The 13310-nt window shown below is 39.1% G+C and overlaps 1 protein-coding gene across 2 annotated transcripts in view; it reads left to right on the forward strand.

Moving 5' to 3' along the window:
- Nucleotides 1–657: 657 nt before the first annotated feature.
- LOC150083328 (HAUS augmin-like complex subunit 1) overlaps nucleotides 658–13310 on the forward strand; it is a 188490-nt gene continuing 175837 nt past the window's right edge. For both annotated transcript variants that reach the window (XM_090377185.1, XM_090377186.1), the window contains exon 1: nucleotides 658–859. In XM_090377185.1, the coding sequence (XP_090233311.1) occupies nucleotides 839–859 (21 nt within the window). In that variant the 5' untranslated portion in view covers nucleotides 658–838. The remainder of the gene's footprint in view (nucleotides 860–13310) is intronic.

The following is a 13310-nucleotide window of genomic DNA, read 5'->3' on the forward strand; positions in this document are numbered from 1 at the left end:
TGCTCAACCCATTCAAGGCCTTATACACCTATTAATCGACCAACAGTAACACCAGACATTAGAACCACAATGTGCACTTGGTGGCAGTATCCGTCACGGAGTGGAATCCCTCAATCAGGAGGAATAATATAAGAGCAACAATAATAATAAACGTGTATATGTAATCATTTACATATCATTTATATTGGGAGATCCTAATACAATAATTTGATTTGATTTTTTTTTATTTTCCAATTACAGATTTTTACACTTCTATTGGTGTTTGAATTATTTTATTGAATTAATATAAACACCTTTTATAAGATGACACACTTCCTTCAAAAGCGAGAGAAGTACAGTAATCAAGAATTTTGATTCCTTGTTACGAAGTTCACTATTGTAAAGGGAAACTTACGGTAAATAATAAAAAGGGGGCAAAAAAAAATGTCTGTCCGAAATTCATTTTGATTTCTTGATAAAAATTTAGCTATAAATAATAATGACAAACGGATATTTATTTATTTTTATTATTATATTTTTAAATTTTCAGTTCGGTATAATTTGTGGTGAGTTCACCTAGTGATGGATTATACACAGAGAAGTAAGATATGTTACTCAATTGTTTGCCCGCAAAATATTTGATTGTAACTTGGTGCTTTAATCTGTGGATTGGTTTTCAGTGCATTTTCGGGCTTCGTCGTTCGATTTGTAACTGGTGTTTCACGCAGTACGGGTTTTTTAACACAGTTGGGAAGCTTATTTCTTTTCCTTCACCAAATATAAGACGGTTAGTGTTTAATAATTAGCCACCTGTGATTACAGTTATGAATTAATGGAATCATAGCCCGTATATCTATAGATGGAAGAGAAACACCGACAGGTGAATTTTAATAATTCTCTAGAATTTTCAAAAATTGTATTAAATAAACACTGAACTAATATAAAATACAATATTGGTATAGTTATATTTAAAAAATACGTTTCAACAAAGAAAAACAAACCGTGCGTACAGGGTATCACAAAAAACCCTGTACTCACGAAAGATGTTTTTTTTTTTTTTTTTTTTTATGTGAAAACAACCTTGACTTGGACGAGGAGCGGTTTAGTATGAAAGGAATCCGAACACGTTTAACATTTTAAAGCATCTATTTTTTGGTAATCCTGCAGTTTAGTGTCGTGAGTCACGGTCAATACTAACCTGGCGTGAATCATATTTTTATGGGCAGTTCCATGCGTGACACTGACTATGTACTACTTACTGTACGTATGTGCAGTAATTTTATTCGCTATACTCCAGAACATGGTGCACCTTCAGCCTGCCATGGTCTTGGGGTGTTTATTCCCCCTCTTCCAGCTGTTTTAAAATAGGAAAACGAGTTCCCGATTTTAAAACAGCGGCAAGGGTGGGATAAACACCCTAACTAACGCTAACCATAGCAGGTTAGGCACGCGATTTTCAAAAGGGGAACCGTGTTCTGGAGTTTTACCATTTTATTTTTCGTTTTCAGAAAGAATAAAAAACAATTTCCTGACTACATAAGACTTTGATTATAAAAGTAGATAGTTATAAAACGATAATGGAAATAGGGGGCTCGCATCTGGTGAGTATGGGCTTGGCACACCCAGGGTCCTGAGCTGGATATCATCATTCTTCTCTTTCTTGGTGATTCCCTTCTACTTTTGACTCTCTCTCTCTCTCAGGGTAACTCGGGAACTTTTTTTTTTTCCTGGTGCAGCATAAGCCTCAGGCTTCCTTGCACCATATGGCTATTAATAATAATAATAATAGGTAATTATTTTTTTTCAGGTAATATATTTTGTATTGCCTGAAAATAATGAGTATACAGCAGGCCCCCGTTATAACCCGTATCTGACTACAACGCTGTTCTTATATTATAACCCGTATCTGACTATAACGCTGTCACAGATCACTATAACGCTCTTTTACAGATTACATTTTTGACATATTAACGAAATCGTTTCATTTGATGGAGTCGATAGCTTGAAAATGAATAGCAAAACAGCATTAATCCCACGCCGACTTGAGAAATTTTCTCGCACACTAACTTAAGTTTCAGTACAGTGACTTGTTACGTAGTTCCGAGATCAACATTTTAAAAAATGATCAAGTATATTTGCGTTGTATGCATTTATCCGAAGTCTAGTCATCACTCAGTAGAGTATTAGACATCGTGCGTAACGGAAAGTTTACTTGAACATTGTATCGTAATTAATTCAACCAACGCAGTTACATTTTCGAAGAGCTAATAATGACTGATATAATGAAAAAGCAACACGTCTGGGCGCAGTACGAAGACTATAAATGTAAGAAAAAGACTGAATTTGAAAATTAAATTAGACGTTTTGAAGCGAATCGATTCCGGTCAACGACAAACGGATGTGTGCCATAATTTTGGACTTGCAACTTTAACTGTAAGAACAATTATAAAAAAATAAAGAATTAATTTTTGCAGCGGGAAAGATAGCTGTTCCACTGCAAGCAACTAAGACTAGGCCGGCTATTAGGATTGAAATGGAAAGACTAATTTTATTGAAGGTAATATTCCAATGCAGAATTCAGTTAAGTTAAATATTAAAAAAAGAGAGAGAGAGAAAGAGATTAGCCAATATGATGATCTGAAGAAAACTCGCCTAAAAAAAAAAAAAAAAAAATGTGGAACCATTTAAAACTGGTAAGGGCTGGTTGAATAGATTTAAAATCCAGGGAGAAGCGGCAAGTGCAGATCAAGGAGCCGAAACTTTCAAAAAAGAGCTTTTGTTAAAATTATTGAAGAGGGGTATTATGTGTTATACTTCTCAACAAGTTTTTAACATAGCTGTAGCAGGACTTTTGTGGAAACGAATGCCTAAAAGAAGTTTCATATTGAAAGAAGAAAAAAACATGCCAGGTTTCAAAGCGGAGAAGGATCGAAGGATCGGTTGACTTTATTGTTGGTTGTAACGCTGCGAGGGATTTAAAATTAATACCACTTTTAGTTTATTTGGAAGAAGGCCAAAGTTCAACTCAAAATCCACACATTTTTCATGATTAAATTCATTATTTTAATTGGAATTTTAAATTTACTTTTGATACGCAAGTAGTTACCACATAATTATACGTATGCAATGCAGAATATTTTATATGTGCATTTGAATATTAAATATTTTGACTGACATTTGTGCATCTTTTTCATTACTGTTTATTATTCATTAGGAAATATCCTATGGCACTGACCGCAGCTCATAAATACATGTTACCTTATGGGAAAGCGGCGCTCGCTTAGTGCGGATTCACTTAGCGCTCTGTTTTTCCAGAACGAATGATCAGCGTTAAGCGGGGGTCACCTGTACACTATTTTGTGATTATTTGTAATAATTTGTGAAATTTTACATTTGTGAAAAGGTGAATTAAATAAAAATACATATAGTACTTAATGTTATAGATCCAATGATTTTATTGTGTTATCGAAACTTATCCAAACAAAAGTGCGTTACGTAACTAGGAATAGGAAATGTACGTAACTAGAAATGTATGCTTGCATGTATACCAATGCTAGAAGTATAGTAAATAAATTTGATGAATTTGAAGTGCTGGTCAAGACATCAAGAGCGGATATTGTTGGGATAGCAGAGACGTGGTGTCACACAGATATAAGGAATGCAGAACTGGAATTTGGGGAGACAATGCGTACAGAAAGGATAGAAAGGGAGGAGGTGTTATGCTGTTAATTAAGAAAAACATAAAATCAAAAGAAGTGCACCCAGTTGATATAGATGAACAGAACAGTGCACTGTTGAGTCAGTTTGGTGTGACATAAGCACTGCGAAAGCAAAAATAAGAATAGGAGTGTGTTATAGGCCTAATGGCTCAAATGAGTACAGTGAACAATTGTAAAGAGAAATAGTGGGCTAGTAAATCAGAATGTCTTATAATGGGGGATATTAAATTCCCAGATATTGACTGGAACTTGTGGGTTGGTCACTCACACATTAGTCAGAATTTTGTGGATTTGTTGGATGATTGTTTTCTGCAGCAGCATGTTCGAGAGGCAACCAGAGAGAGTAATACTCTTGATCTGGTTATCAGCAGTGATCATTCGTGTATTAAGAATTTGCAGATAAAGGAACCACTAGGTGACAGTGGTCACAGTGTACTGATGTGGGATTTACTTAAAGATTTAATTACCATCAGGGGTAAAGGTTTGCTTCTGTAAAGGTGAGTACAGTGGCCTCAGAAAATTTTTAAATTCTGTACAGTGGGATCAACTGACCATGTTACCAACAGTAAATTCTAAGTGGGAAGTTCAAGGAATTAATCGTGGATGCTACTAAAAGTTTCATACCTATCAAGAAATATTCAAGGTTTAGGCCTAAATGGTTATCAAATGAACTAATGAGACTCGTAACAGAGAAGAAAAATGCATTGGATGCATATAAATTATCAAGCGACTCAGAAGCCTATGGCAGATATAAGCTAGTCTGTAATCAGGTCACAAAGGAGGTTAGGCAGGCGAAGGCAGATTACAAGAAATCCTTGGCAAAAGATGCTAAGAAAAATAGCAAAGATTTTTTTACTTATATAAACTAAAAGGAAGGGGATGAATCTGATTGGTCCACTTGACATTGATGGTTCGACTGTTGATGATCCCACTCAGATAGTAAACAAACTGAATGTGTGCATCCATATTCCCACATGAGGATTTATTAAGGTTTGAAAATGGCAGAAGGTTTTCAAATTGTAGCAGGATACTTAATGATTTTGTAATAACTGAGAGCAAAGTGGAGGAGAAATCGTTGAAGTTAAACATAAGAAAAGCACCAGGGGTGGTTGGGATCTATCCAGTTATATTAAAGGAACTTTCCCTCACGGTACTTGTTTGCTATCGGTCTCACGGCCGTATTTAGCCTTAGGTGGAGTTTACTCCACCTAAGGCTAAATACGGCCGTGAGACCGATAGCAAACAAGTACCGTGAGGGAAAGTTGCAAAGAACTTTGAAGAGAGAGTTCAAGAGTAGTGACCCAGAGCGGGTGCGAGGCCCATAGCTGATGCCGTCTCCGTCGGTTGCGATCTCCTTGGAGTCGGGTTGCTTGGGAGTGCAGCCCTAAGTGGGTGGTAAACTCCACCTAAGGCTAAATACGGCCGTGAGACCGATAGCAAACAAGTACCGTGAGGGAAAGTTGCAAAGAACTTTGAAGAGTGAGTTCAAGAGTAGTGACCCAGAGCGGGTGCGAGGCCCATAGCTGATGCCGTCTCCGTCGGTTGCGATCTCCTTGGAGTCGGGTTGCTTGGGAGTGCAGCCCTAAGTGGGTGGTAAACTCCACCTAAGGCTAAATACGGCCGTGAGACCGATAGCAAACAAGTACCGTGAGGGAAAGTTGCAAAGAACTTTGAAGAGAGAGTTCAAGAGTAGTGACCCAGAGCGGGTGCGAGGCCCATAGCTGATGCCGTCTCCGTCGGTTGCGATCTCCTTGGAGTCGGGTTGCTTGGGAGTGCAGCCCTAAGTGGGTGGTAAACTCCACCTAAGGCTAAATACGGCCGTGAGACCGATAGCAAACAAGTACCGTGAGGGAAAGTTGCAAAGAACTTTGAAGAGAGAGTTCAAGAGTAGTGACCCAGAGCGGGTGCGAGGCCCATAGCTGATGCCGTCTCCGTCGGTTGCGATCTCCTTGGAGTCTGGTTGCTTGGGAGTGCAGCCCTAAGTGGGTGGTAAACTCCACCTAAGGCTAAATACGGCCGTGAGACCGATAGCAAACAAGTACCGTGAGGGAAAGTTGCAAAGAACTTTGAAGAGAGAGTTCAAGAGTAGTGACCCAGAGCGGGTGCGAGGCCCATAGCTGATGCCGTCTCCGTCGGTTGCGATCTCCTTGGAGTCGGGTTGCTTGGGAGTGCAGCCCTAAGTGGGTGGTAAACTCCACCTAAGGCTAAATACGGCCGTGAGACCGATAGCAAACAAGTACCGTGAGGGAAAGTTGCAAAGAACTTTGAAGAGAGAGTTCAAGAGTAGTGACCCAGAGCGGGTGCGAGGCCTATATTAAAGGAGGCTGCAAAGCAACTAAGCAAACCCTTAGCCATAATTATGAGAGCATCCCACGGACTGGAGATGTGGAAATGTATCCCCAATTCACAAAGGGGGATCGAAGGGTGGCACGAGTAATTACAGACCAGTTAGTTTAACTTCTGTTTCGGGTAAAATAATGGAGTCACTGGTTTAAGATGCATTGCAGGATCATCTAGACAAGACTGCAGCAATAATTCAGACACAGCATGGGTTTGTTAAGGGAAAGTCTTGTCTGACAAATTTGATAGGATATTATGATGTGGTTACACAGGAACTGGATGCAAAAAATAATTTTGATATCATATATTTGGATTTCAGAAAAGCTTTTGACACTGTTGCGCATGGAAGACTATTGTACAAATTGGAGCAGAATGGTATTAAGGGTAAGTTGCTACAATGGATAAAAGGATGGTTAAGTGGCAGTAGACAGGGATATCAATGGGTGCTGCTCTTCATTGACTAATGTTATTAGTGGAGTTCCACAGGGTTTGGTGTTGGGTCCACTGTTGTTTTGTATATTTATCAATGATATTGATGAAGGTATATCAGGCTTAATGTCGACATTTGCAGATGATACAAAGGTTGGCAGGGTTGTTAATGACAGCAGTGGCAGTGTGATACTGCAACAGGATCTAGATAATTTGGGCAGTGGGCTAAAAAGTGGCAACTGAAGTTTAACCTTGACAAATGCAAAGTACTGCATATGGGTAGAAGTAACCCCCAAAGAAACGTACCAACTGTGTGGTACTACACTTAAGGTGGCAGAAAATGAAAAAAAATGAAAATGAAACTGGGAGTAATTGTGCAGTTAGATATGAAGTTTTCTGAGCAATGCAGACAGGCTGCCAGGGCAGGTCATGGGGTTTTGTCAATGATATATAGGAATTTTGCTAGCAGGGAAAATTAGGCGATTGTCCCTCTGTATAAGGCAATGGTCAGGCCATGCCTTGAGTACTGCGTACAGGTCTGGAGGCCTCATTTTAGAAAGGATGTAGATTTGCTTGAACGTGTACAGAGAAGGGCAACAAGATTATTGAGGGGAATGAAGGGATCCTCTTACCAAGAGAGGCTTAAGTTCTGCAAATTGCAGTGGCTGGAGACTAGGCACCTGTGCAGTGATCTGATTGAGGTATATAAGTCCTTGAATGGGTTGAGCACGCTGAATTCTGATGGGATCCTTCCACTTGTTCAGATTTCGAACCTAAGGGGGCATAAATTCAAATTAAGAAAGGACAGATGTAGAAAAGATGTGCGTAAATTTGCCTTCAGCCAGTGGTTAGTTAATTGCTGGAACAAACTTCCATTTGTCGTTGTGGAATTTGATAGGTTGAATAAGTTTAAGGAGGAACTGGATAGGCATTTGGAGGGAAGGGTGTTATTTATTTATTTATGTTTTTTTTGGAAGCTCATACACTTGCTTTCTTGCATCACATGCTACTACTACTATGTATTTTTCTTACCCTGCATGTAATAGTAGCTTCTATATTCTCGAGTAAACTCAAATTGATTAATTAAAAATCACCTTAGATCAACACCTAGACAAGAACGACTAACCAATATATGAATTGTATCTATAGACAGGATATTAGAGCTGGAAAAGGAATTAGAAAATGTGAATTGGAATATCATCGGTTTGGCTGAAAGAAGAAGAAGAAATGAATCAATTATAAGTTTATCAAGTGGAAATCTGCTGTACACCAATGGAAACAGTGAAAGGAGTGAAGGTGGAGTTGGGTTTCTGGTCCATAAAGATTTTAAAAACAACATTTTGGAATTCAAAAGTACATCACCAAGGGTGTCAAGACTAATATTCAAGATTTCTAAGAGGTACAAGCTAAAGATTATAATGATTTATGCACCAACATTGAGCCATGATGATGAAGAGGTTGAAGAAATGTACGCCGAAATTGAGTCTTCTAGATGAGCAAAAAACCCACTACACTATTATTATGGGGGACTTCAATGCTAAGGTTGGAAAAAGGCAAAACAGCGCAGAAAGAGGAACTATAGGAAATTTTGGAATTGGCGAAAGAAATAAAAGAGGTGAAAGACTTGTGGAATTTTCAGAATCTCAAGGACTGTCAGTAATGAACACTTTTTTCAAGAAAAGGGTGAACAGAAAGTGGACATGGAAGAGTCCAAATGGATTAACAACTAATGAAATCGACTTCATCCTCACTAACAGAAGATATATTGTGAATGATGTTACCGTCCTGAATAAGGTAAATGTTGGAAGTGATCACAGAATGGCAAGATGTACACTTGATATATATGTAGGAAAGGAAAGGAAAGGAAAAAACTGACTCGAGTAAATAATACAAAGGTCTTTGAGATAACAGAGGAGGATAAAAAGCAGTATGTACTGGAACTTAAGAACAAGTTTGAGCTTCTGCAGACTGCTCAGGACCAAGATATTGACGAGGAATATTACAACTTTCTGAAAGTGATAAAGCCCAAGAAACCTATAAGGAAACAGAAATCCAAAGAAGAAAAAATTAGTCAAGAAACACTTGTCATGATGAACCGAAGATGACAAATGAAGAGCAACAAAAACACTGACAGGGAGAAAATTGAGTATACTGAGTTATGCAAAGCCATTAGAAAGAGACTCAGAGAGGACATAAGAAGATTTAACACAAGAAAAGTAGAACAAGCATTAAGGGAAAACAAAGGATTTAAATCAGCAGCCATGAGCAGTAATACAGAAAGACAAATGATACTGAAACTGAAGAATAGCGATGGTGTACTTATAAACAGTTGAGCCTTAAATTTGTTTAGTTGAGCCTTAAATTTGTTTAGGCTATCAACTTCAACAAGTGATGGAAGTCAGTTCCACCAACCAACCACCCGCTGGCCAAAGGCAAATTTCCGCACATCTATCCGACATCCGTCCTTCCTCAATTTGAATTTATGCCCTCTGAGCTGATTATTCTGAGCAAGATGAAGAATCCCATTGGCATTGAGCATGCTCAAACCATTCAAAGCCTTATACACCTCTATCAGATCACCTCGCCGGTGCCTAGTCTCCAGACTCTGTAATTTGCAAAACTTAAGCCTTTCTTCGTAAGAGCAACCCTTTGTTCCATTCACTAATCTTGTTGCCCTTCTCTGTACCCATTCCAGCAGCTCTATATCCTTCTTGAAATGAGGCCTCCAGACCTGTATACAGTACTCAAGATGTGGCCTAACCATTGCCTTATACAAGGGAATAATCACCTCCTTATCCCTGCTAGAAAAATTCCTGTATATCATTGACAAGACACCATGAGCTACTCTTGCAGCTCGTCTGCACTGCTCAGAGAACTTCATATCTGCCTGCACAATTACCCCCAGGTCCTTTTCATTCTCCACCACTGTCAGTGTAGTACCTCAGAGTTGATACGTTGCTCTGGGGTTACTGTTTCCCATATGTAGTACTTTACATTTGTCAATGTTAAACTTCATTTGCCACCTCTTAGCCCATCTGTTCAACCTTTCCAGATCCTGTTGCAGCAGCATAGCGTCAGTGGTGTCCTTAACAACCCTGCCAATCTTTGTATCATCTGAAAACTTGGACATTAAACTTGATATCCCATCATCAATATCATTCATAAACACCGAAAACAACAACAGACCCAACACTGATCCCTGAGGAACTCCACTAATAACATTAGTCCATGTTGAGCAGTGTCCATTGATTACCACTCTCTGTCTTCTGCCACTCAACCATCCCCTTATCCATAGCAGCAATTTGCCTCCAATGCCACACTGCTCCAATTTGTGCAGCAGTCTTCCATGTGCAACAGTATCAAAAGCCTTTCTAAGATCCAAGTATATAATATCAAAGTTATTCCCTGCATCCAGTTCTTTTGTGACTACATCATAGTATACAATCAGATTGGTCAGGCAAGACCTGCCCTTAACAAAACCATGCTGTGTTTGAGCTATAACTGAATTCTTGTCTAGATGATCCTGCAGCGCTTCTTTAACCAGTGCCTCCATTAATTTACCTGGAACAGAAGTTAAACTAACAGGTCTATAATTACTTGTGTCAGCCTTTGATCCTCCTTTGTGAATTGGGGTTACATTTGCACATCTCCAGTCTATGGGTACCTCCCCTGAGTCCAAAGAAGCTCTCATAATTATGGCTAGGGGTTTGCTTACTTCCTTTGCTGCCTCCTTTAATATAACTGGATAGATCCCATCCATCCCAGGTGCCTTTTTTATGCTTATCCTCAACAATCTCTCCTCCACTTTCCTCTCAGTTATTACAAAATCATCCAGCTCACTGCCAATGTTTTCTTTTCTGTTTATACTCCGGCACGACAACTAAGTCAGTAGAGTTTATAATAAATCGTCAATACAAATATTTATCGTATTAAGTAGTCACGGGCTTGAACCCCGGTCCACTCATGGAACGCGTGCTGTGTACTCTCGCTCCTGACCACTTGGTTACATCAGGCTTTATGTGTTACATAATGTCTCATTCTCTCTGCCCATATTCTCATACACCAGTAGAAACAAGTACGAACCAGTAAAGGATTAAAAGCGGAGATTGGTCGTGACGCCCAGTGATCATCCTAATCTTTAGACACAACGCATCCCAATGCTGTAGCAATCAAGTGTTAGAACAGCCCTTGGTTTGCCGAGAGCACAAGTTTTGTCCTATCCTGATGATCATAGCATTCAGAATAATTATCATAGGAAAAGTAACACGGCCATAAGTCAAGGGGAATAAACAAGAGAGAAAACCACACACACACACACAGAGAGAGAGAGAGAGAGAGAGAGAGAGAGAGAGAGAGAGAGAGAGAGAGAGAGAGAGAGCCCCTTACAGTGTAATAATCACAAATTATTACAAATATATACTAATAATCACAAAATATTATTTTCAGGCAATACAAAATGTATTACCTGAAAATGATAATTACCTATTTCCATTATTTATAACTATCTACTTTTATTTTTATTATCAAAATCTTATGTAGTCAGGAAATTGTTTTTCTTACTGAAAACGAAAAAAAAAAAAAAAAATACCGAGTACGTAGTAAATTGCCAGTATACAGAGTATACAGTATCGCGCATGACAATTCCCAGCACATAGACTGGCAGATACAGTGGCAACCACCGGCAGATAGAGTGAGTGTCGCGCATGCTCAGCAAGTTGGAACTGCCGTCAGAATACGATTCACGACAGGTTGGAGCTGACAGGACTTACAACTTTTTCAACAGTTTCATGAATGTGAGGTTGCAATAATAGGTAATTTACTTACAATGGGTTTATGATAGATAAAATAAGATACATATACTTGAGATTGTAAAGATTGTAAACGTCTTTGAAACACAGCATCAATTATAGTTCCATAATTAGTAGTCAATACAGATCCAGAAGTATTTAACATAGTCCAGATTTATTTTCTAAGAAATCAGTCAAAGGTTTGGATTGAGTATCTGCAAAATTAACGTTGAAATTTCCACTAAATGCGACCGAATACCACTATTATTGGTATTCAGTCTCATTTGTTGTGAAAAAATTGTAGCAATGCATCCAATTCAATCGTGTAAGGAAGTAAAATGAAATGGATGAATTCAATGATGTGTTCGATCTTTTGGTTAGGTGAAATGTAAATGACTACCGAGAATATTGTTTGACCATAAGGAAGAAGGCATTCAGCTGCACAAATGTCTTCAACAGGTCTAACACTCATGGTTTTGCCAACAGTTTGTCGATAAATCACTTCCATATGAGCAGTAACAACATGAGTGCGATTTTCTATCTTATGATAAACTGCTACACCACCGGCTTGTTGATCTTCTCGTTTGAATTGAACGACACAATTGAAGTTAGGTATGCTTACCTCTTTGTTATTTAGCCACATTTCAGAAAGTAGAAGTAAATTGGATTGTTGTGCGACTGCATCAGTGAGATCGTCACTGGGTTGTTAAGGACACTAATGACAGTACGTTGCTGCAACAGGATCTAGAAAAGTTGAGCAGATGGGCTGAGAGGTGGGAAATGAAGTTTAACATTGGCAAATGTAAAGTGCTACATATGGGAAGCAGTAATCCCAGAGTAACGTATGAACTCTGTGGTACCACACTGACATAGTGTGCATAGTTTTGGGGGAAAGGCGCCTCCGGTGGTTTCCCACATCTGCGCCATATATACTCTGTGGAGACAAACAGTATCACTGTGAAAGCCAGAAAAAATTTGTTGTGTTGTAAATTAAGTATTGTGCTGGGTTCTGTTGGGTGTCCTGGCTTTTGGCCGCAGGGCCCCTGATGGGACCCCACGTTGCCCGCACACACCACTAGGAGGTAGCCAGGCTGCCCATAATTCTCTGGCTAGTCTCCTCCAGGTCACCTGAGCTTCCTGGAAAGAGACCAAGTAAAAAAAAAAAAAAAAAAAATATATATACAGTCGGTCCTCGTATAACACGTGTTTGCATTACACGAATTCGATCATACACGATTTATAAATAGGGGAACGTTATCTTATATAACACGAACCGAATTCGCTTATGCGCGATTCGCCTTTGTGTTTACAAGAAATGGCAGTCGAATGCGGAATCACCCCAACTGAACGCAACACGACAGGAACGAAGAAGATTCTGAAAATGTATTTGTGTTTTATATCAGTGAAGGGGAAACACATTTCACCATAATAACGTAAAAACCAACACAATTCCAGCTATCCATATAATCGCAAATGCAATTAGATGGAGTTTACTACCAGTTTATAACAGATTCCACTAGCAGAAACGCAACTGGAAATTGTTTTTATTGTTTTATGGTAGTAACCCCCAGAAATGTGCTTCAGTAAAATGTGAGGTGTTAATAGTGTATCTCGGCCTTTACGGTGTTGTTTATTCAGTTGCTATACGCGCGCAGCTTTGTTTATGTGTATCAAGCATGCCTCTTCGTTTTGTAATTGTGCTTTATTCCCTAAAAACGAGTAAAATACTTAAAAGGTGTGAAAAGGAAGTGTCCTGGCTAAGACACTGCAGATTCAGAGAGAGAAAAAAAAAGAAGCAATATCGATAAACAGAGGCGGACTGGATCAAAAATTCTTACCAGGGAAAATTTGTAGTGGCCTCGTACTACGGTTTATGGCCAAAATCACACCGGCCTCCGGCCCACCGTGGTTTCCCCCGTAAGGCTTATGGCCAGTCCGCTTCTGTCGATAGAGAAAAAATATGAAATTGTGAAACGCTTTGAGCGAAATGAAAGACCATGTGATATTGCACGTGCTACAGACCTAAATGAGGCAACGCGGAGAATTACAAAGAATG

This window comes from Mastigoproctus giganteus, chromosome 7, assembly GCF_048544385.1.
Source record: "Mastigoproctus giganteus isolate SK-2022 chromosome 7, ASM4854438v1, whole genome shotgun sequence".
In the NCBI taxonomy this organism is placed as follows: domain Eukaryota; kingdom Metazoa; phylum Arthropoda; class Arachnida; order Uropygi; family Thelyphonidae; genus Mastigoproctus; species Mastigoproctus giganteus.